The sequence below is a fragment of the Nerophis ophidion genome, linkage group LG17 (genome assembly GCF_033978795.1).
Source record: "Nerophis ophidion isolate RoL-2023_Sa linkage group LG17, RoL_Noph_v1.0, whole genome shotgun sequence".
Taxonomy (NCBI): Eukaryota; Metazoa; Chordata; class Actinopteri; order Syngnathiformes; family Syngnathidae; genus Nerophis; species Nerophis ophidion.
In genome coordinates, this window is record NC_084627.1 from 928,141 (window position 1) to 953,369 (window position 25,229).

A 25,229-nucleotide genomic window follows, 5' to 3' on the forward strand; every position below is an offset into this window, starting at 1 on the left:
AGGATTTCCAATACATAAACATACAGTATATAATTCACTGTTGCGCACCGCCACCGCAAAATAAAACAAACCACACCTTAAAAATGAGAGGTTTTATGTGAAAACAAATGTAAGCCCATTTCGCTGTCTGACGAAAGACTGATCAGCGAAACAGCGCTGCAAAAACGACTGTTTAAAGCGGAGGCAGCATGTCTGCGATGTGGAGGTACTTAAATATATCCAAGATATATAAATATGCAATGTGCAAAGAGGGCAGTGGCCCTCCTTAAAACGAGAGAAATCTGTGGGAAACCCTGCATGTACATAGAAGGGAAGACCGCTCAGTGGCCTAGTGCAGTGGTTCTCAACCTTTTTTCAGTGAAGTACCCCCTGTGAACATTTTTTTAATTCAAGTACCCCCTAATCAGAGCAAAGCATTTTTGGTTGAAAAAAGGGATAAAGAAGTAAAATACAGCACTATGTCATCAGTTTCTGATTTATGAAAGTGTATAACAGTGCAAAATATTGCTCATTTGTAGTGGTCTTCTTGAACGATTTGGAAAAAAATATATAAAAATATGTAAAAACTTTTTGTAAAATAAACAAGTGATTCAATTATAAATAAATATTTCTACACATAGAAGTAATCATCAACTTAAAGTGCCCTCTTTGGGGATTGTAATAGAGATCCATCTGGATTCATGAACTTAATTCTCAATACTTCTTCACAAAAAAATAAATCTTTAACATCAATATTTATGGAACATGTCCACAAAAAAATCTAGCTGTCAACACTGAATATCACATTGTTGTATTTCTTTTCACAGTTTATGAACTTACATTCATATTTTGTTCAATAAATATATTTATTTGAAATGTTGCTCTTTTTAGAATATTTTTTTTTAAATCTCACGTACCCCTGGTTGGAGTGTCCGCCCTGAGATCGGTGGGTTGTGAGTTCAAACCCCGGTGGACTCATACCAAAGACTATAAAAATGGGACCCATTGCCTCCCTGCTTGGCACTCAGCATCAAGGGTTGGAATTGGGGGTTAAATCACCAAAATGATTCCTGGGGGGCGCGGCCACCGCTGCTGCTCACTGCTTCCCTCACCTCCCAGGGGGGGGTACCAAGGGGGTGGGTCAAATGCAGAGAATAATTTCACCACACCTAGTGTGTGTGACACTCATTGGTACTTTTTATAAATCCTTTGTTTACTTAAACCAGAAAGCAGGCAATAATTAGAGAGAAATTGAAAATACACTTTATTTTTTAAACTCAGAAAGTAAGAAAACCACATTTTTAAAATTAAGTGAATGACACTATTTGGCATGTAACCCTCTTGACTGTTTCCGGTCCCTGCAGGCTTTGATGCTGGCCCAATCGTGCGCCTCCCTCCCTTACTTCCCTCCCAGAGGGTGATCAAGGGGATGGGTCAAATGCAAAGGACAAATTTCACCACACCTAGTGTGTGTGTGACAATCATTGGTAGTTTAACTTAACTTTAATTGTTTTTCTATTTTGAACAATGTAAACAAAACACACAAGTAAAAGGCCTGTCTCACCCACCCTCAACCCAAAGAGGGCACCAAACCAGAGGAATAAAAGGCACTAAATAGGCAAGTAAAAGGATAACAATAAATAAAGTGCTCCTTAGTATTTAGTGTGAGTATTAAATGACAATCACAAGATTTATAATAAAGTAAATACATATAATGGAACTGTGTCTAATCTCAACATGATTCAATCATAATTCAATTGTTTTTTTTTTCCCAAGATGGCGCTGCTGTAGTGGCTGCTGTAGGCAGGAGCTCTGTGCTCTTGTGTCATCCTTTTGTGTTTCCCTCTTTTGTTTTCATGTGGTATTATATTTTTTTGCATTTTGGTCCGGGACCCTTTGAGACTGTGTGACAAGGGGTGGCACTTTCGTGACCTCTGTGGTGCTTTTTTTGTGGACTTCTGGATCTGCCTCCCGGGAGCCTTTTGGCCATGGAGACCAGCTGCAGGGTCTCTGCTACACCAGAGTCTGTTTGGATGTACTGGAGGAGATGCGGATGAGGGGACAGGACTGTGGAGCTAGCACTGAGCTACTGGGACGGAGAGGCTTCGCGGTGTCTTGGCTGGGTGAGCAGGTGTCGGACACCTCAGTCACCTTGGACGTATCCTCGCTCATCCATGCGGACTGGACACTGGCCGAGAGTGGAGTCGGCCGTCTTGGTTGCCTTGTTGGGTCTGCTTCCGTCTCTGGCCATGCCCCCTCCTCCCCAGCAGACGATGGCGTGGAACACCGCAGAGGCCACCATAGTGGATATGTTTCTTTTACTTTTTATTCATAGCTGTATGTAGAAGTGTCTGGTTGTATCTGCTGCTTTAATGTCCTCTGTGTTCTTTGATGTTTCCCTCTTACACACATGGAAGAGGGATGTGTACTATGGGTTTTTTTTTTTCCCCCTTGGCCTCAGTCTGCACCCCCACTCCAGGGCCCAGGCTAAGACCGATTTTTATTTTATTTTATTTTAATATTTTATTCTTTTCTCCCCTTCTTCCCCCCGTTTACCTGTATGTCATCTTTTTTGTAAGGGGCGCTGGAATCCGGCAGACCCGTCAGCGATCCTGTTCTGTCTCCCTGTAATGTTTGTCTGATCTTGAATGGGATTGTGCTGAAAATTGTAATTTTCCTGAAGGAACTCTCCTGACGGAATAAATAAAGTACTATCTATCTAATACTGACTGCTCAGTAGTAATAACTGGGAATAGATTTAAGTCTATTCAAGTATGTTAAAACAGAGTTCCAGATGAAAAATAATTTACGCCTCGATCCCTTAAGTGAATATTTAAATGGTTCTAACTGAAAAAATGTCTCTTAAAACACATTTAAACTGTGTTAATTCCAGCATCCAGGCTAAACTGAAAATAACTCTCATGAAGGAATCAATAAAGTACTATCAATCTATCTGTCTAATCACGCTTCCATTACCATTTATTGTGGGAACTTTGAAACATATTCAAAAGTGTTATAAAATACTTCAATATGGGGTCTTTAAAGTACTTTTATTGTACGATATCGTTAACTCATGTTCAATGAAACCAAAGTGATACTTGTGCTAAGCTCCACAAGGGGGAGCTGTGTCCATGTTGGACTGCTGACTCCCAAGTGTTGGAGAGAAAGAATGAGACCACTGAATACCTGGGTAGTGTTTTGGGGTGAGCTCCAGCTTGTGGGAGAGCTGCATAGATCCGGTTGCGGTGTCAATCATGTAGACCAGCACTGAGCCGCTGTAAAGGGCGCTCTGATTAGTACACATCTTGCAATATGTAGATGACTTGTGGTAGTATGTATGCAGAAAACAATGGCTATGTCTACTCAAAGCAAGACACAGTATAGAAAAGACAGAAAGACGCCTGTCGACTTGGCAGACGTCCAATGTAGGGAGATGTTTCTGACATGCACACACTAGGGAGCCTGGGCAAACACCGGCCGACACATACGCACCCCGCACACTCAGCAATTACCCTCTGTGGCGCGCAAGCAAACACGCATGCAGATTCCAGCACTGCATTGTGGCCACCTACCTTGCGCACCCGAATGCCATCAGTCTGTACTTGTTGTTGACGGCCAGGCACGTGCCATCGCTCACATCTGCCGCCCAGACGCCCTGCAGTTGCTGGACACACAGGAGTTGGGATTTAGGGATTGAATTTATTTGATGTGCAAATGAAAAAAACTCACACTGCCTGAGAGAGGTTATTGAGAGGTGACCGAAGAGACCACTGAGAAACAGGAAGTTAGTGTTTAAAAACAAATTTGCAACGATTAGAGTGAAATCTTCTCCCTAGTGGCGAGGACACCGTTTGCTAACAAGAGCAGGCAATAGATCCAACAATAATTTTACAGTTAAAGTACCAATGATTGTCACACACACATTAGGTGTGGGGAATTTTGTCCTCTGCATTCAACCCATCCCCTTGTTCATCCGCTGGGAGGTGAGGGGAGCAGTGGGCAGTAGCGTTGTCGCGCCCGGGAATAATTTTTGGGTGATTTAACCCCCAATTCCAAACCTTAATGCAGAGTGCCGAACAGGGAGGTAATGGGTCCCATTTTTATAGCCTTTGGTATGACTCGGCTGGGGTTTGAACTCACGACCTACCGATCTCAGGGCAGACACTCTACCCACAAGGCCACTGAGTAAGTTAGCAGCGAAGTCCTCCATTAGACAGAAATGTCCCGAAATAGATACTGTACATTTGCAGAAAATGGCGGAGTCATCTCGGATATTGTTCCAAGTCTTGCTGTTTTTAGGTTAAAAAAAAAAGATATCAAGTGTTCATTTCTTTTACACCCTCTTGAGTTCCTTTAACAAGCCTCGCGCTGTATACGCTACATTGGGGGGTGTCTAAAGTGTGACCAGGGCCCATATACGGCAAGTTGTTTGCACACAGCATATTATTAAAATCAAATCAAACGAAAACCAACAATAAAAATGTAAGAAAAAGAGCAAAAAGATGTAACGTAATGGGAAAAGGCTGACATTTTGATCCATCCATCCATCCATCCATTTTCTACCGCTTGTCCCTTTTGGGGTCGCGCGCGGTGCTGCAGGCTATCTCAGCAGCATTCGGGTGGAAGGCGGGGTACACCCTGGACAAGTCGCCACCTCATCACATGACATTTTGATAGTAATTAATAATATCAATCAATCAATCAAGCAATGATTATTTATATAGCCCTAAATCCCAGGTGCCTCAAAGGGCTGCACAAACCACAACGACCTCCTCGGTAGGGCCCACATAAGGGCAAGGAAAAACTTCCCCCAGTGAGACGTCGACAATGATGACTATGAGAAACCTTGGAGAGGACTGCATATGTTGGCATAATAATATGCTTTAATACTTATAACACAAAGCTGACAAAGTTTGGTTTGAAATAGATATGTCTGTTTTGGGGAATTTTTAACAAATAGAAAAAAAAATGTAAACGGCCCTCGCTTGATTTGACTTTTTAGTATTCGGTGAAAAAAGTTCAGACATGCAAGTCAAATGGTACATGATATCATTTTTTTAAAGTTACATATTTACGCATTATTTGCCTTGATGTTGCTTCAGTTAATGTGTATGTTTTACATGTTACTGCAGCGTGGGTCTCGCAATTTAAAAACAGATCTGACAATACAGCAGCCATTGACTTTCCTTCTTTTTAGTGAAGTGCATGTTCGAAATAAAACTGACAACTGAAACATTTCAAAATGTGAAAATGGTCTGCAAAGTATATGAAGCCTTCAAAAAGGCCGACATTGACACTAGAATTAAAATGATTTATGTATTGTAAATTGACCAGCATCTTTGGAACTCGTTACCACCAGACCTTCGTAACTTAGACTCAATATCCCTCTTCAAATCAAGACTCAAAACACATCTATTCCTGACTGCTTATTCATTTTAAAACTTATCGATCATTGTTTTTTTTTATCCAATTTATTTTATTGATTTGATTTTGTACAGTGCCCTTTAGGGCTTCACGGTGGCAGAGGGGTTAGTGCGTCTGCCTCACAATACGAAGGTCCTGCAGTCCTGGGTTCAAATCCAGGCTCGGGATCTTTCTGTGTGGAGTTTGCATGTTCTCCCCGTGAATGCGTGGGTTCCCTCCGGGGACTCCGGCTTCCTCCCACTTCCAAAGACATGCACCTGGGGATAGGTTGATTGGCAACACTAAATTGGCCCTAGTGTGTGAATGTGAGTGTGAATGTTGTCTGTCTATCTGTGTTGGCCCTGCGATGAGGAGGCGACTTGTCCAGGGTGTACGCCGCCTTCCGCCCGACTGTAGCTGAGATAGGCGCCAGCGCCCCCCGCGACCCCAAAAGGGAATACGCGGTAGAAAATGGATGGATGGACCCAGAAAGGTGCCTTATATGTAAAATGTATTATTATTATTATTATTATAGTATGTCTTTTTTTTGTACAATCTATTTTAGAGAGTCTTTTCTTACTTGGACCACGGCGTTTTACATGTCAAAATTTCTAAAGAGGATTTCTTTCAGCAATTTGGCATGCATATATTACCATATTTTTGGATTATAAATCGCAGTTTTTTTCGTATATACATATACTCTGGAGCGACTTATGTGTGAAATTATTAACACATTACCGTAAAATATCAAATAATATTATTTATCTCATTCGAGGAAGAGACGAAGAAAATGTCAGCAATCGTCACACACACATCAACCAATAAGAATTTGGCGGGGTGGGGTCATGGCAGAAGTGCATTGTGGGTCATGGGATGCTAACTGCTATATGCTACTGTCTTAGCTACAAAATGGATCATTTCATTGTTGGCGGGAACTTATAAAAACTGACAAGGGCTGAACAAAAATGGCACCGAAAAGGAAATCATGTACTTGCAGATTACAAGCTGGAGTGAGTGAAATATGCAGCAGAAAACAACAAGAGGAAGCGGCGCATACCTTTGGAGTTGGCAGAGTTGTTTAGAAGCGACATCGAGGAAGAAAATTTCATCGGATTTATCGATTAGGAGTGACAAATTGTTTGGTAAACTTATAGCATGTTCTATATGTTATAGTTATTTGAATGACTCTTACCATAATATGTCACGTTAACATACCAGGCACCTTCTCAGTTGGTTATCTATGCGTCATATAACGTACACTTATTCAGCCTTTTGTTCACTATTCTTTATTTATTTTAAATTGCCTTTCAAATGTCTATTCTTGGTGTTGGATTTTATAAAATAAATTTCCCCCCAAAAATGCAACTTATACTCCAGTGCGGCGTATATATGTTTTTTCCTTCTTTATTATGCATTTTCGGACGGTGCAACGTATACTCCAGAGCGATTTATAATCCGAAAAATAAGGTACATACCAAGGAATATGGCTGCACCAAATACATGACATGACCTATCTCAAACTAATTATTTCCTGTCACCCTGTCCTTGTCAAAGAAACCATTTCAGCATAAGACAGCATGTCGCTTCATTAAGCCTCATCTCGTATGCTCGGTTATAATGCAAGCATGTCAACACACGCATTCTTACATCCGCAGTGATGCTGCTGCTTAGGGGCGTGATGAAGCCCAGGCGTCCATCACTCAGTACCACAGCAAAGCCGTCCAGGGTCTCGCAGTACTCCATGCAGCGGATGTGAACACCTTCCAGGTCCAGGGACGGGCCACCTTCAAAGGTATAAAATAATACTTTATACAGAACAAAGAGAGGACATTTTTGTTGAGTAAAAATCTGTGCAGCGTGTTTCACCTCGAGCAGACTGGAGGTCTAGAGAGAAGGGGATGGTGGTGAGGCAGATGGCCTTGCGTCCGTTGCCGCCGAGCCCGTCCCAGTGCAACACGTGGAGGTAGCCGTCTGCCGTGCACACCAGCAGCTCCTCTTGGAGGGACTGTAGACTAGCAAGAAGAGAAATGCAGATTATAGGGAGTGTAAAAGGGTGCCTGTGCCATACAAAAGGCCACAGAGTGCATTGTCTTTGAACTTTAATCACAGCTAAAGATGACACGACCAAAAGAACAGTGCAGAGGAGGGAAATTCTCCTGGCAAAACTGTGAAAGTATAAAATGTGCCCACTCAACGCCCGCGCAAGCAAGCTGTCTCTGTTGAGCGATAACTGGGCTGAGTAACGGCTGTCAAATGAAGACGGCGGATGAAGTGACGCTGGAGACCGACACAATGGCTGACAGGAGACACAATGGCTGACAGGAGACACGCAGTGGAACAAAAGGAGACAACAGTTGTCGCCTGTCAGCAAATAAAGAGCGGGCGATGCAACGGCGAGCATTGCAGTTTACACTTACTGTGCAGTCAAGGGCACGTGTTCTGGAATGTAGGCTGCTCCGATTATAAATAAACAAGACAGAGAACGTTGAGGAAATAGCCAAAAGCTGATTTCTTCTCATCTGACGAAACAGATGCTCTTGTTTTAATCAGTAGTATTAGTATTCATTTAAATCCTTAGCTGTTCGCCCTCAAAGTCCTCCTGTGTGCCACTGTTCAGACCATTTTACTTGAGTTTGTAAACATTAATAAAATAAAAGATTTTGAGGGGAAAAAAATATTGACCTAATCCCTTTGATAATACCCTCGTTATGGACACGCCTTCTCCTTATATCCCGTGGACTGAATGAGACAATGCTGACCCTCCAACATTTGCTATATAATCCCTTTCTTATTTATTTACCCTAAATTCCACACTATGAGCAGCTACTTTTTTCCTAAGCTTTGAACCCTGTGGCTTATAAAGCAGACAGAATTTTCTTCGCTGACGACCGGTCATAAAGCAAACCATTTTCAACTATCACATGCAAAGACGCTTAATCCATCCATCCATCCATTTTCTACCGCTTATTCCCTTTTGGGGTCGCGGGGGGCGCTGGCGCCTATCTCAGCTACAATCGGGCGGAAGGCGGGGTACACCCTGGACAAGTCGCCACCTCATCGCAGGGCCAACACAGATAGACAGACAACATTCACACTCACATTCACACAGTAGGGCCAATTTAGTGTTGCCAATTAACTAACCCTTAAATGCTGTGTTATTGTTAATGATATGGCTCCATTTTTTTTAAGACGAGTTCGCTCACTGCAAGTGTAGCTGGGTAAATGGCTGTGAGTTTTTCCTGCCGTTTAAAGCTTTGAACTGGAAGTAGAAGTACCGTTCTGTCTTCCAGTCATCAATAGTGTTTCTACTTGTATGGATTCAACACTCCAAGCAATGTTTCTAAGGTTTATAAAAATAAAACAATTCTCACATACTAAACCGTCCCATGTGTTTTCATGTATATTTGTACGCACTATAATAATGTAATGATTAGCTAATGTATCATTAGCTAATACATTTAATAGTGTCTGTGTTAGTATTATTTCCTTACAACAGGATACTTTTTGTATTGTTTGTTTCATAAATTCCTCAGTAAATTGAGTCTGTTTAGACCAGGGGTCACCAACGCGGTGCCCACAAGGACCAGATGAGTAGCCCGCTGGCCTGTTCTAAAAATAGCTCAAATAGCAGCACTTGCCAGTGAGCTGCCTCTATTTTTTATTTTTTATTTATTTATTTACTAGCAAGCTGGTCTCGCTTTGCTCGACATTTTTAATTCTAAGAGAGACAAAACTCAAATAGAATTTGAAAATCCAAGAAAATGTTTTAACGAATTGGCCTTCACTTGTTTAAATAAATGTGTTATTTTTGTACTTTGCTTCTTATAACTTTCAGAAAGACAATTTTAGAGAAAAAAATACAACCTTAAAAATGATTTTAGGATTTTTTTACCTTTTAAATTCCTTACCCTTCTTTCCTGACAATTTAAAATTTAAGCCCACTAGGCTGCACCAAACTTTTGGTGCCTTGCTGACACGGAAAAGTACAGTGGTGTATGCGCAGCAGCTATGAAGGTTGCAAGCCTGTTTGGTTCAACTTATCTTTGTGAATCAGCCTTTTCTGACATGAACTTCATCAAGAACAAACACAGAACACGCCTCACTGATGCATACCTGCAAGACTCCCTCAGAGTTGCAGTGTCAAGTTACACACCAGAGTACAACACACTACTTAACAGCATGCAATGCCAGGCTTCCCACTAACTGACAAAGAAACAAATAACAGATTTGGTGTCCAGTTTTAAGTGTGACATGATTTATGTAAAAATTTGAGAGTTGACTTTTGTATTTTACATGAGTTATTATTTGTATAAACACGGTGCAAAGTAATTCATGATTTGTTAAAAAATGTTATTGGCTAGCTAGTTAAAATGAGATATTGTGTGATTTCACAAAACTGTCTTAGAAGTGATAATTTCAAAATGTTCAATTTGAAAAATGTGCACTTTGAGAAAATATAAAAATAAAGTGTTGCATATTGATATTGATCTGTTTCTACATATATTTATTGTGAGAAATCATTAAGATGACCAGTGTTTCCACAAAGATAAATATAATTAATTATTAATAATAAAATATAGTTGAAGGTAAATTGAGGAAATTTGCTATTTCTGGCAATTCATTTAAGTGTGTATCAAACTGGTAGCCCTTTGCATTAAGTAGCTCTTGGTTTAAAAAAGGTTGGTGACCCCTGGTTTAGATGATTGGAGAGGTAGCTTCCGCAGCAAGTGAGTCCAAGATGATGACTTCTGTTTTGTTTCATCAGCCGTTTTACTGTCATGTAATTTATAAAATGTTTGTGTAAATAACTCATTACTGCAACACATATATCTGCGGATTATAGTCTGGTGCGGCTAATGTATGGAAGAACAGAAATGTTCCCAAAATTTAGTGGGTGCGGTTGATACACGGTGCGCTCTCAGGTCCGGAAACTACGGTATGTAATACCTCATTAATAGCTGCTAACTTTCTGCCCTGTGCTTTCATCTTCACTTAAAATTTACAGTTTTTTCAAGCTATCTTAGAAGTTAGCTTAGCTATTAGCTTCTCTGATTCTGGCTTGCTCTTGGCGTGCAACATCTTTGATGTTTAGCCTCATCTCTCAGGGGAGCAGTGTTTCTGATCGGCATTAAAAGGTAATGGTGATTACATTATTTTTCATGAAAATTGTCTGAATCTAATCGGTGGCCGATCAATTGGCGAATCCCTAAATGATACTTAAAAAACAAAACAAAAAACAGACACAAATGTATGTCTGCATCAGCTAGGTAGACAGCAAAGCAGCCAACCAATCACCCAGCGCCATCTCCATGTGGCGAACAAAGCAAACGCAATAAAGATGAATAGAAGAGATGGTCGGTGATAAAAAAAAAAATTTAAAAAAAATTCAGCCTACCTGGTGATGGGGGCCTCCAGATCAACAGGCTTCTTTATCTCGAGTGACAAAGCAGGGGCACACTGCTCCTCCTTCAAACCCGGTGTTACCTTCACGCGAGGGCTCCCCCTGTTCCAGCACATGAGAATAAACGCAAGAAAGGATATGTCACCACTTGCCCACATCTGCTGGTACGCCCCATTTCAGATTGTAAAACACAAGCGATTGTTTCCGTGGCTCTCTTGTACGTTAATATTTCAGACGAGAAGGTGGAGGCTCCTACTTTGGGTAGACTGGCTCGTAGAGGTACTTGTCATCCCCACCGCCGAGCACAGAGAACAGGAGGATATAGCCTTTGGCGGTCTGGAAACAAAGAGAAACGTTGACTTAACATCAGGTATTCAGGAAATCGCAAAAAGCCGCTGCCTGAGCAGGGCTCAGAAAATCTGCAGAGACACCTCCCACGCCCACCAAGGACTATTTTCACTGCTGGAGTCTAGAAAGAGATTCCGCAGTCTCCGTAGCAGAACCTTGAGGTTCTGTAACAGCTTCTTCCCTCAGGCCGTAAGACTCTTGAACGCATTAAAATAATCCCCTCAATTCCCCCCAAAAATGGATTACCTCGCTGGAATATAAAGACAACATAACATCCATAAACGTGGATGCATATGCAAAAGTGCAAAATATTTATCTGTAAAGTAAACTATGTATTTTTATCTGCACCTCATTGCTTTTTTTATCCAGCACGACCATGAGCTAATGCAACAAAATTTTGTTCTTATCTGTACTGTAAAGTTCAAATTTGAATGTAAATAAAAATGAAGTCTTTTTTTTTTTTTTTTTTTGGTCCTGTCCAGCTTCTCAGGACAGGATGTAGATGCCCATATCGGCTGTTCAGATTTACTTTACAAAAGAGAAGTGTAGGATACTTCTCTTGTTGCCCTATTTGAATTTGACTTTATTAAATGTATTTATATTATCATTTGGTGCAGCCGGGCCGGAGCAGGAGGGGATAGAAAGAGAAAAAAAGGAAGGCAGAGGGGGAAATTGTGGGGATAAGAGGGTGATTAGACAAAGAGACAAAAACAACAACAGCAAATACAACAATAACAACAATAGAACAACACCAGCACATACAATATGTACAAATATGATCGTAAAAGTGATAGCAAATAAGCAGTTAGTGAAATAAATAATATAGTCATGACAATGAGAATTTTTACACTAAAACTGGAGCAATACAAATACCAATAGAAAAAGTGCTATTGATCATGAACAAAACCAATAGTTTACCTCTATTATCAACAATACAGTTGTTCAAATGCAACAATACGTATACATAATGATAGCTAGAAAGATAATAAAAATAAATAAATAAATTAAATAAAAAAAAAAAAAGAAGGAATACCGAAAGACGAAAGGGAAGAGAGAGATTGTAGATTGTTATAGTAACAATGGGTTAAGCTCTGTCAATATGCCTTGTGTTACCCAGTTTATCCTAGGGCAACAACGTTGATATATGTTTGATGAAACATGATTATGTGCATGAGTGTATTTATGTATATGTACTTGTATATGAACAGAATGTGTATATGAATGTTTGTACAGTGAATGTATATGTACAGTATGTGTATGTATGTGGGAGCGTAGGTACCAATGTATGGACGTTTGTATTTATGAATAACGGTGTGTGTGTGTTAAAATGAAGTCTAAGTCTAAGAATACCTTTGCCTCTAATATTTTTGTGATAAAAGTCATTCATGGTATAAATAAAGTTGGTATGGTATGGTAAGGTTTCAAGTGTGTCAAAATGCTTCCGATACGCTTCTCTTTAATTAAGCAAATATGGTGTGTAGAGTTTTATACAAGGATTCACACATCAGTATTGGCCGATTTCTGCGAAAAAGTACTTGATCGGCCATTGCTGATTAATGCCAAGCACAGAAGCCACCTTTGGCTGAAACTATTCTTGGTCCCTCGGCTAACAGAGGTAGCCAACAGTCTGACAGGAGTCACTCCACTAAGTTAATTATCATCACCTCTTCTGCAGCAAATAAACTGCATTTCTTAGTATCTGAAGTACATTATCACTGAAGGACAAGACTCAACAGGTTATACACGTGACAGAGCAAACATGTTAATATATAAGCTAGCCACTAAGCTAGTTTGAAACATCAGAAAAAATTAAGTGATTAATAAACTTCAAGATGTGTAAATGGAGCCACAGCTAGTAACAGGAAATAAACAGATAAGAGTCTAGGAGACAGAGGATAATGAAACAGCTACTGTGAGTATTGTACGTAAATCGGTTGCTCAAACAATTGTATATGATAAAAAAGAATAAGGAACTACTGCAGTTAAAATATTGTGTTGATATTGCTTCATTGTCAGTTGCTATATAAAGATTTAAATTAAAACACATACGCGCAACCCGAGCGTCCCTGGTTCAAATCCCACCTAGTACCAACCTCGTCACGTCCGTTGTGTCCTGAGCAAGACACTTCACCCTTGCTCCTGATGGGTGCTGGTTGGCGCCTTGCATGGCAGCTCCCTCCATCAGTGTGTGAATGTGTGTGTGAATGGGTAAATGTGGAAGTAGTGTCAAAGCGCTTTGAGTACCTTGAAGGTAGAAAAGCGCTATACAAATACAACCCATTTATCATTTATATCCTGTATAGTTAATACATGTGATTGGTATTGGCGGATCACACTCACGGATGATCGGTATTGGAATCGGCAGCATAAAATCCTCATCGGACATTAACTCGAGTTTTAGATCAACATTTGTGCATTTGCAAGATCTGCAGCTCAAACTACAAGTCTAAGAACAAGTACAAACATTGTGGTCAGGTTTGATCAGTATTTACTGTAGGAGGTAAGCCACAGTCTAACTTATCTTTGCATCTTCAGTTATGACTGAAAACATGAAGCACAGCACAAATCCTGTGTACTGTACGCACAAGAGGACACGCTCCAGTGCTGAGCACTCTCAAAGTCACTTTGTGTTATGTCTAAACATACCTTTTACATGACATTTACAACATTGGTTGTCTTTGAAATGGTTTTGTAAGACATGTTAGTATACATCCCAATGTTTATAAACCATAATACAAATGCCATATGGCCAATTAGTTGCAGTGTGTTTAAATGTTTTTGCTTAAATTTTTTTACAGATAAGTGCTTGCCAGTCCCCTAATGGTATATACCGAAATACGAAAAAACACCTTCAAAAAACAGTGGATGTTGTATAGAGGATGTGTGAGAAATTTCAGATTGACCCGATTTATTGGACTCAATAACAGCGCCACAATGTGGTATATTTGTCAGGAAAATATCAGGTAGGAAAGTAGAGGTGTAGCTTTTAAAATGTTCTCCTTTTTGTTTTCAGCAGTTCAAGACTAGAGTTATCTCACGTAAACAAATGCATACAGTCATTAGAGATGCAACAATACACATTATTAAATGATGATCACAGCAAAACTACAGACGGTTCGTACTACCGTTTTAGATTTAAAATGATCTAAAACGGTGATTGAAAACTGCACTCTGATAAACTCAGACTGCTAGCTTTAATGCTAACATTAAAACAAGAGACAGCCTAAGAAACGACATAATTCAATTCAACCTTGAACAAACACATTGCAGTCTGAGCAACTAAGCTATTCATTTTTGCATATTGAAAGTACAAGAGTGATTTTACTCCGAGGATTAGAGAGAAAGGTGTTTTTACGGTGGGTTCAAGGATCGCTGAACAGAGTAGGATGACACAAGGCTTGTCTAAAATAAATAGATTTCCACTCCTCCTCGATTTGTGCCCGTCATGGTCTCATCCAATGCAAAGTAATCCATAAAATTCACTACGCTAATGCAAAACTATCCAAAATCTACCCCACTGTTAGCAATACCTGTAATAGATGCAAACAATCTCCGGCTGATCATGTCCATATGTTCTGGTCCTGCTCTAAATTATGTTCCTTTTGGGAGGACATTTTTGACACTATCGGAAAGGCATACGGTCAAGACTTTCCCTCCAACCCATTGTCAGCCATTTTCGGCACATGCCCTGATAGCACATGCCCTGTGCCACTAAAACGCGCTGTGGCTTTTACGACCTTGCTGGCCAGGCGACTGATCTTGTTCAATTGGGAGCTGGCTCACCCCCCATCACACGGCCGTTGGATTAAAGAGGTTCTTTACAATTTAAAATTGAAAAAACTTAGGTTTTCACTAAATGGCTCTGCTCAAGTGTTTGAAAGTTCATGGAGTCCTTTCTTAATGTATGTCAACTCTTTTGACTTATGTCCAGACGCAGATGAGGAATAATCTCCCTTTTATTTAGTATTAGTATTAATTATTTTATTTTTTATTTTTTTCTCCCTTTCTCTCTCCTTTTATTCTCTTTCTGTTTTTGGTCTTGTATGGGTGTATGTGTGAATGTGTGTGTCTTTGTCGTCTTACTTGTTGTTTGTGCCATGTGTCCCTGGTTGGTTCGACCTGAGTGGGGTGGAAGGGTGGGTGGGTGGGTGGGTGGTTTTAGGGGTAAAGGTATGAAGAATTCACTGACTTTAAAATTGTACTGTTTCGACTTGCACCTTTTTTCTGTATATGTGAAAAAGTCAATAAAAAAAGTTGGATTAAAATAAATACCTTTGAATTGTTATGCACTTTTCATTTAAATAGCCAGGTGTATAGTTCACTAAAACGTAGCAAACGCGATAAAAAATGGCTCCATTTTTGGAAGCGTCAGTAATTACAGGTGTTTGCCACAATGCAACTAGAATTACCTTAACCGCAGCACTCTAAGAAAGGCGTCTATAAAGCTGAAATTAGAACCGTGCAGCAGCTCGTTTTCGAACAGGATTTGCCAAAGAAGAGCAAAATGGGCAAAAATAAGTCTGTGGCTGACTGACAGATTTGCAAAGGATAAATGATTTATTTTAAAATGTGTAGCAAAACCTGTTTTGTTACAGATTCTCTCCTTTTGGTTGTGGGCGTATAGTTAACAGAAAGTAGAAAAACTAAACAAAAACAAAGTACAATACTGCCGAATGGACATGTAGCTTTACAACCACATGTGATAAACTGGGGTTTGGCTTTCTTTGTTTTAATTGATTCACTAGCGAGCTCAGATGTGAGTGGTATTCAATACCAACCCCCGTTTTTTCCAGCTGTTTTTTGCACGACAGTACAAATTGGTAGGAGACCAGAAGATCACCACAGCAAAGATAAAAACCAGAAGCTTAAACCAGAGGAGCAGAGCCAAATGAATTCTGCAGATCAAATGCAAGTTCTACAGGACAACTGGTGAGTTACAGTACAAAAAGTCTACAAACATTCTTTAATAACTCCAAAAGACTGTCTCACACGGCAAGCAAAGGCCTGAAAATGTATGACATAAAGGGTCTTTTTGAGGCACGGTTATGTCAAGTGGTTTTGCAGTTCTTTCCAGGAATTATATAATAGCTGCATTTTGAGCTTTTGCTCGGTTACAAAACATTGCAAGCAAATCGTGTGACGTGCAGCGGAGCATCCAAAAAAGCAATCCTTGAATTTTTATTGGAGGAAAACAATTATACTGAACTGCTGACTGTGACCGAAATCATGAGTTGCTTTCATGCACTTCAATATAAAATAGACTATTTGCAAACGTTATCTCTAACCTTGTCCTTTCCATAATAGGGTTATTGTTTTCTGAAATATGTAACTAAAATCGGATATATAACTAAAATCGGATAAATCGGACGCTGGTTCTCAGGACGATATATGGTAAATGGGTTGTACTTGTATAGCGCTTTTTATCCCTTTTTCAAAGAGCCCAAAGAGCTTTGACAGTATTTCCACATTCACACACTTATTCACACACTGATATATAAAAGTAATACTCTGCTATTTTTCAGAATCTACTGAATAAACAAGGGCAGCACGGTGAAACAGGGCTTAGTACATGTGCCTCACAATACGAAGGTCCTGAGTTCAATCCCGGGCTCGGGATCTTTCTGTGTGGAGTTTGCATGTTCTCCCCGTGACTGCGTGGGTTCCCTCCGGGTACTCCAGCTTCTTCCCACCTCCAAAGACAAGCACCTGGGGATAGGTTGATTGGCAACACTAAAATTGGCCCTAGTGAGTGAATGTGAGTGTGAATGTTGTCTGTCTCTGTGTTGGCCCTGCGATGAGGTGGCGACTTGTCAAGGGTGTACCCCGCCTTCCGCCCGAATGCAGCTGAGATAGGCTCCAGCAACCCCCGCGACCCCGAAAGGGACATGCGGTAGAAAATGGATGGATGGATGGATACTGGATAAACACGAGTCAAAGGTTTTTTATCTGCCAAGAGCGTTTTTGGGGTTTTAAAGGATTTACTGCCAAAATGCAACAATCTTCTATAGGACATAGATAGGTGCTTAAAGGTTTTAAAGGAACATTTAAGTACCCGCAATTCGGACATTAGACGATTACAAAATTCTTTAGTAAACGTCAATAATCGATAATACGATTTATTTACTGTGAATATAATAATGCAGACCGTTCGAATATTTGGGCTGACTGCACACGATGCGACCAGCTCCTTCATTATCGGGCACTCTTGTTCCAGTTTTGCACACATTTAAATGTATTTAAGAAATGTGAGGGGAATTTATTTTTACAAATGCACTGTTTTGAAAATTTGCAAGTGATAATTAACCTGACTCTCGCCAGATTCTTGTAGTTCGCTGAGCTCCACACATTGATCTGGGAGTTCTCAATAGGAGATGTATTAAAGAAGGCGGGGTCTTGTAAAAAAAATCATTGTATGTCATTGGATAAACCACTTGTCCGTTATCTTGAATGACGTGCAACTTCAACCGCTCACATCGCAATCTACCCGTGACGCTAATGAGTGCAACTTCTACCACTCACATCGCATTCTACCCGTGACGCTAATGAGACGCTGGGAAATCCAAACTCGGTCGGAAGAAGAACCAAAACATTCTTGCCACCAATTTCAACACCGTTCTCTGTTCATCTTTTAAATAATTAATATTCGATAGATTCGACAAAATTCTTGCAAAAGCAGAATCTAATTGGTTCATTATTATTTGCTATCCAGAAACAGTTTGCAATACCTTTGAGCCCAGACCCCTGTGTTGAGCTCAACGAACTATAAGGGTCTGGCGAGAGTCAGTTTAAGTGATAGTTGCTTATATAGTGAAACGAAACGAAAACTGTATCAACATGCATAAGTTAAAGATGCATATACCGTACCATGGCTTGAATACTGTGATATCGTTGTACCGTGATATTTTGATATCGTTACATCCCTAATTTTAGGTCATACCACCCATCCCTACAAGGAAGCGACGTGAAAAAAAAAAAGACAAAATGGCCAAAATTCTACCACTGGAAAAAGCAGCATATTATTCCATTTTTGTCTGGAACCCCCACATGAGGGTGTAGGAGGTTTCCCCCACCTGTTGTATCAGAAAAGTGACATGGAAGTAGCGTGAAAGTGTGATTTTGCGAACTGATGAAACGGCCCTAACTCTCCGCTTGGGGAAAGAGGTCTTTTAATGCCGTTTTGGGACCCTGTCGAGACAACACGTCAGGGTGTGAGAGGTTTCTTTAACTGCTGGACAAGAAAAAGGACACCATATCTACTTGCAGGAATTAAATTTGCAACTGGCTGAAAAGGGTCAAATCTGCATATTTGAAAAATTAAATTTTGATGCGTATTAGGGGTGTTGTCAAAACCCAAAATGAGGACGTGGAGGTTTCCCCCACCTTCCTGGACCACAAAATGTGCCACAGAAACAACGTAAAAAAATAAATTTTGCATTGAATGGCCAAAAAAAGACTCAGCTGAAGAGTTTATTTTCGGTATTTATGGATCCTGTCCGGACCTCCTTTAAGGGTATGGGACTTTCCCCCCACGTCCTGGAGTAAATAGGTGCTGAGGAAGCGATGTGAAAAGAGGAGACTTTGCGTTTTGCTGCTTTGCAGGAGGAATACAAAAACAGACATGCGATGAACTGAGCCATCCTCCATAACTTTAGTGGTCTCTGTACATTTGCAAATAAAAATGACCTCATACAGGAAGTGTTTGTCATTTTCTGCCGAGGACCCATTCAAGACACACAAAGGGGAGTCCGATGGTCTTTTGCGAGGCTATAAAATAACCCGAGAGGTGCCAAACACTTTAAACTTCCTTTGCTCTTGTGCTTTGTGCCTTTTTACAACGCAACGCTGCAATTGACAAGGCCACAGTAAATGCTGAACCTAGTCCTGAAAAATGCAGAAGCGACTCCGCTAGTTGGGGCTTGCGAGGAGCAAAATCAGCAAAAGCACAAAGTCAGCCGTAAAAAAAAAAAAAAGTGACGGCACGTCGAGTCTTCTTCTGCATGTTTGAACAGGCTTCGGAGGTCAACGGCGTGCATGCCTGTGTGAACGTTCAAAGTCATACCCTTAAGTTAACTATGGGAATGCTTTCCCAAAAGAGGGGCGAGCAGTCAAACAGGAGACGAAACAGTCGCTGCCATGCAGATGTTAAACAAGGCCAACACGCAATGAATGCAGACGTCTGTGTCCAGGGGCAGGAGTACTAGTAGGTCATGCACATGATGTCAATAGATACTGATACACTGGTACACGGATATGCAACATAATTATTTTAAAACGCTAAGGACAAAGAGACAGATGTGTTTAATATTTAATAAATTGATCTTATTTTGAATAAAACGTCAATGTAAGGCTCAAACCACTCTGTTGAAATTAAAGAGCTACTGCAAAGTACTAATCCAAAATCCTTTATCTTGCAAGAGTGGTCTGGTTATTTTAGGCATTTACTTTACCACCCTTACATGGCTTCTCTGTATATGAAAACAGCAAATTCTTGGTCACTGAGAAAATCCGTAGTAAAAAAAGAGTGCCCTTTGCGTGACTGTATAACACAGACGGGATCATTTGGGTCAAGAAATTGGATGTGAAGGCACAAAACATAAGTGCTGCATCGCTTCTTGACTCCTGCCACAAACAAATCCACATTTTGCTCTTCCAGGGATTAAGGCCCTGTCTATATTAATAGGAGAACTCCTTAAACAAATAACTATTTAGCCTAAACTCTGTGTCAGCCACACTAACCCATCGTTTAAGGTTCCCCTCCTTGGATATTTCTTTTAGGGATGTCCCGATACAACTTTTTCACTTCCGATACGATACCGATATTGTAGCCTTGAGTATTTGCCGATACCGATATCAATACGATACGATATAGGCACAAATCATACATATATTTATTCCTTATTTTGTTTTGTAGAATGTTAGAAAAGGCTTGATAAAGTGGTGTTACTTTTACTGATGTTGTAGTGTTAAAACAGAAAACAATAGTCAGCAAGAGTAGGTATAGGAAAAACTGACCCATTTATTATTAACCAATTGGTTATATAAATTTTAACCTTCAACATAAGAGTATTACCTCAACAAATCCAATAAAAACAAAATGTTATATTTAAAGTGCAAAATAACCACTAATACCAACATAATTATACCCTGAAAAATAACCTAAATAAATCCAATAAAAAAAACAAAAAAAACGTTTTAAAGTGCAAACAATTCAAGTTCACTTCAGTTATTTTTTACTGTCAGCATATGCTGGAAACAACTGTGGGCAGGGACAAAATCCACAAAAACAACACAATATTGTCCACTGTCCAACTGCTCTAAATTAAGAGTTCACAGCTCCAGTTTCACTGACTGACTATGCCCAAAACAATGTAGTAATTACTCTTAGTCTTCACTGAAGAATAGTGTAAACACAATAAACATATCACTCTAATAACAAGAGCATAAAACAAATAATCAGTCAGTGCTGACTACCCTTACTACTCCTCCTCCTCCTTCTTCTCCACTTTCTGCAGTCCGAGCATAATGTGGAGATTTTTTTTTAAGAAGATAAGCATTTCGGCATGCTGTGAGTTAAAATACTTCCACACAGCCGACATCACTACACTTTGCTGAGCACACGCGTTGTCGTTGTTGTGATCACGTGGGCTGTGCATGCTGGATCAGAGACGCTCTTCTTCCGCGGCCGCCACAAACGTTAATTAAGGGGCATTGCCGCCACCTACTGTGTTGGAGTGTGATCAAACCAGTCACCTATTATAGAAGTGCTGCAGCGGCAAATGGACAGCTTATATCGGAGCGCTTATATCGGAGTTTTTAGATTCAGTCCGATAAAATCCGATATTGACTTTTTTGGCTAATATCGGACCGATTTCCGATATCAATATCGGATCGGGACATCCCTAATTTCTTTACACGGGGGAGTGCGCTGTCTATTTCTTGAATCTCCGAATCTTAGCTCTGTATGGAATCATTGATTGTTTATAAACGGAGTTCGGAGAGGAAGTGACGTCAGAAAGAATGCGCCACAGCCAGCTTCATAACAACCGGTTTCCACTCGGAGGTAACCACTAGAAAGATGGAGGTGAATCATCCAGATATGCCCTTGTTTCTCCTTCTTCTAAAAGTACAGGCACTTGTAGAAATCACTCAGGTAGTTCGGATAAAACACATGGCAACATAGCAATGTTGAGGAATGGTTTTGGATAAGGTTTGAAGAACGGCAGCCTGGTGGGATATGTTTGTCAACAAGTGTGTTGTGCCAGAGGAATGGCAAGAGAACTTTACGAATGTCCAGGTCAGCTGTGATTCTACTTAGCGAAAAACTTTATCCATTTGTCGAAGGGGAGACAACGAGAATGTGGGCTCCCGTGGATGTGATAAAAAAAGGGTAGCGTGTGCTTTGTACTTGGCCGACGAGACTTGTGTATGCTTGTTTTGTACTCCATAACTACTATGAAGCCATGAAGGAGCTGATAAATGAAGTTAGTGGTTGCAACCGCCAATATGAGACTCCAAGCACAGGCAGGATTGCAAGAATGGACACTGAAGGTGAAGGCAAAAGAGGGAGTGTCCTGACCAGATATCTAGATCCCTAGATTGATTGTTGTAAAATGTTCCTTATTACATTGTTTACTTTCACATTAGGGCTGGGCGATATGGCCTTTTATAAAATCTCAATATTTTTAGGCCATGTCGTGATACACGATATATATCTCCATATTTTCCCTTAGCCTTGAATGAACACTTGATGCATATAATCACAGCAGTATGATGATTCTGTGGCGTGTGTATAATATATCAAAGAGTCACGGATGCACGGCATTACGGGTAATCCCTATGCTGCATTTATAATGTGCCACAGAGCCAATACTCTCCAGAAATGTGTTTGTTATTCTTATTTGGTTAGGGTTCACAGAGTGTGGCGCATATTAGTAAGAGTGTTGAAATTGTTTTATATCACAACCATTAGTGTGATCTGTATGGCTGTGGAACAAGACCCCTGGTTTAAACACAGCAAAGGGGGAAAAAAACTTCCTCCGATATTTTGTAAATAACTGCAGGGGAACCGTCACTCGTGGCGTCACGAATTTGACCCGGCGGTAAAAGTAAGCATGCGCTTATTAATTTGGTGAGTGAGTTTCGCCCGGGCAGCTATTCAAGGAAATACGGTATGCTCATTTTAAACTTTCATGCAGAGAGGGAAATCACAACTAAGTCAATTGTGCATATGTTTCTTTTAGTTTTTATTCATAGCTGTATGTAGAAGTGTCTGCTTGTATCTGCTGCTTTAATGTCTTTAATGTCCCCTGTGTTCTTTGATGTTTGATGTTTCCCTCTTACACACATGGAAGAGGGCTGTGTACCATGGCCATGAGTTGTTGTTTTTTTCCCTTGGCCTCAGTCTGCACCCCCTCTCCAGGGCCCAGGCTAAGACCGATTTTTATTTTATTTTATTTTAATCTTCTATTTTTTTCTCCCATTTTTGTAAGGGGCAGACCCGTCAGTGATCCTGTTCTGTCTCCCTGAAATGTTTGTCTAAACTTGAATGGGATTGTACTGAAAATTTTAATTTTCCTGAAGGAACTCTCCTGACGGAATAAATAAAGTACTATCTAATCTAATCTATCTAATTGACCAAAACTGTATTTATTAAACAGTTATTAAGCAGTGGCACAAACATTCATGCAATTTCAAAACAGAAAGTGCAAAATTGTCAGAGACATTTTAAAACAAGCTATTAGTGCACTTTTGTGCATGATGTCACTAAGATGACATATCAAAACAACACTAAATTACAGTGCACTTTTTGTACAGAACGCCACTACAATATTTTAAAACAATTAAAGGGCACTTTTGTACATTATGTCACACAAGATATTTAAATAGCTGTCAAATAAAAATGAGCTGCATAGGAAATCAAATAGTGTATGTCCTTCACTATGTGGTAGGTTACTGCGGACGTTATCCCCTTCTGTTGTTGACTATTATTTTTCATACTGTGTTGATCTGGAAATGGTTGCCCCTGCATTTTGTTGGTGTGGCACCAAACAGAGATGTTGACATGCGGAGTTGCAAGCACTCTTCATTCTCTAGCGGGTGACTTGTCAAATGATGTATATGTGTAGCAAAACTTTCTCCGCATACTTGACATATTACGCTTGTCTGTTCGACATATTCCCGCTTGAAGCCAAACGATGGAACCATGCTATTTTTCTTGGGAATTAATTCTTCCTTCATTTGTAACCACATTCGCACCTTCTTTCTCCCGTATTACCACTCGCACCACAGCTAACGTTATCCATGCCGCTACCTCTCTGCTCCGCGAGGGCGTATACGTATGTGACGTATGTAAGAAAGTGCGCTTGTTTTACGTCTCTGTGAGAAGGAGAGACAACAAAAAGTGAGAAGAGCATGTAGTGTAATACCCGCAGCTAAAAGCAACTGTGTGAGAACGTATACTTGAATATCCCGATATAGTCATTTTCTATATCGCACAGAGACAAACTCGCGATATATCGAGGATATCGATATAACCCAGCCCTATTTTACATGTCCAATAAAGATTTGATTAATTTATGATGGCTCAGGTGTGATTCACTACAAAAGGGCTATTCTAACAGCTTCAATGTTTATATGCCAGGTAACAATGACGTAATATATGTGCGTCTGCCATTTTCCGCGCATGCCTATTAGGTCGCGTTGTGCCGGCGGGCAGGGGAGGGAGGGGACCTTACTGTAGAGGCAACCTAAAACACACAGATATGTGCAGTTTTAGCAAGGGGTTCTGTGGGGGGATTACATTAAGGTCTGCACAGGGTGTGAACAGCTAAGCATCTGGTGAACAGAATGAGGTCATAGTGACTTTAGTGACCTTTAAGCACCTAAACAATCCCATCTTCCCATCATCTTTGAATGTTAGTGGCAATTTGGAATTGCCTCAAGGCGTTCCCTGATATGCACGCAATAATCGCAAGGCAAGGCAATCGTTCCCTGGTATTTTTAACTCCCGCCGCCGCTGCTGTGGCTGTTCCCTGTTGTTTTTGGCTGGACCCATCTGGAAATGAGCCTGACCTTTTTCCTCAGTCACATTCACTGCATTCATTCGTGTGTATTTTAACCCGCAAGATTGGAAAAAAAAAAAAAAAGGGGGCCACGACACAGACTCAAAGCAGGATACCAAGAGATGCCAAGCTATGATGTCATTTGGGTACAAACAACAGAACATGAGTGGCATTGAAATGGAGCATAAAGGACTTGAGTGTACTGTGGCACCTGACGACACAAACATGACCTCTTCGGAGCTGAAAATGCAAATGCCACTGGCAGCATTTTACAACACACTGCATATCTAGGCCGAATCAATCTGATGATGCATGAACATGCTAAACTGAACCACAGGAGAAAAACATTTTCATCAGGCATCATGAAAACCTCACATACTGTTTACAAATTATTTTAGAAATAACATAGCCCGTGCCTACTAAGGTACAGTAGTGTAGCTGAAAAGTAGTTTTAAACTGAGCAGCTAGCGGCCATCACCGTAGTTAGCGAGTAGAAGCTCCGTCTATTTATAAACTAAACGAAAAAAATTGCTTTGACTTATTAACGGCCAACTTATTACTTCTGAAAGAATAAAGAACACATTACGTAGCTACTCACAACAAAAATAATCTGAGTGCTTTCAACACTGGTTATCTAGCCATAAAGCACTGAGGCAATCTTAAGCACTTTGAACGTTTTTTTACTATACTGGTATATATATTGTATACTTATTCAAACTAAAAATACCACAGTATCAGTTTTATATTTTGATACAGGCTATTCCTAGTGTTGGCGCTAGGAATTATCAAAATGGGGTCCTAGGGACCCCATCAAGTCATAAAAATGGGGTCCCTCCAGTAAGCTTTTGGGGTTAACTTTTTTGTAACAGTTTTGAAAACAAATGATAAATGTATGCAGTATCCTGTTATATGTCATATTCTATATTGTTTTGGAAAAACGTTATTAACATTACTTAATTCATAAAAAAAAACTATTCAAAAGAAAAAAATGTATTCAGTTATAAACATTAATTCACTTTCTTCTTTCCTTAATGGAT

At 40.2% G+C, this 25,229-nt stretch overlaps 1 protein-coding gene across 2 annotated transcripts in view; it reads right to left on the bottom strand.

Moving 5' to 3' along the window:
- Positions 1–25,229, bottom strand: part of ric1 (RIC1 homolog, RAB6A GEF complex partner 1) — a 71,680-nt gene that overhangs the window by 26,036 nt on the left and 20,415 nt on the right. For both annotated transcript variants that reach the window (XM_061875675.1, XM_061875676.1), the window contains exons 3-8: positions 11,040–11,119; positions 10,778–10,885; positions 7,249–7,394; positions 7,030–7,166; positions 3,552–3,643; positions 3,166–3,254 (exon numbers count right to left, since the gene is read on the bottom strand). In XM_061875675.1, the coding sequence (XP_061731659.1) occupies positions 3,166–3,254; positions 3,552–3,643; positions 7,030–7,166; positions 7,249–7,394; positions 10,778–10,885; positions 11,040–11,119 (652 nt within the window). The remainder of the gene's footprint in view (positions 1–3,165; positions 3,255–3,551; positions 3,644–7,029; positions 7,167–7,248; positions 7,395–10,777; positions 10,886–11,039; positions 11,120–25,229) is intronic.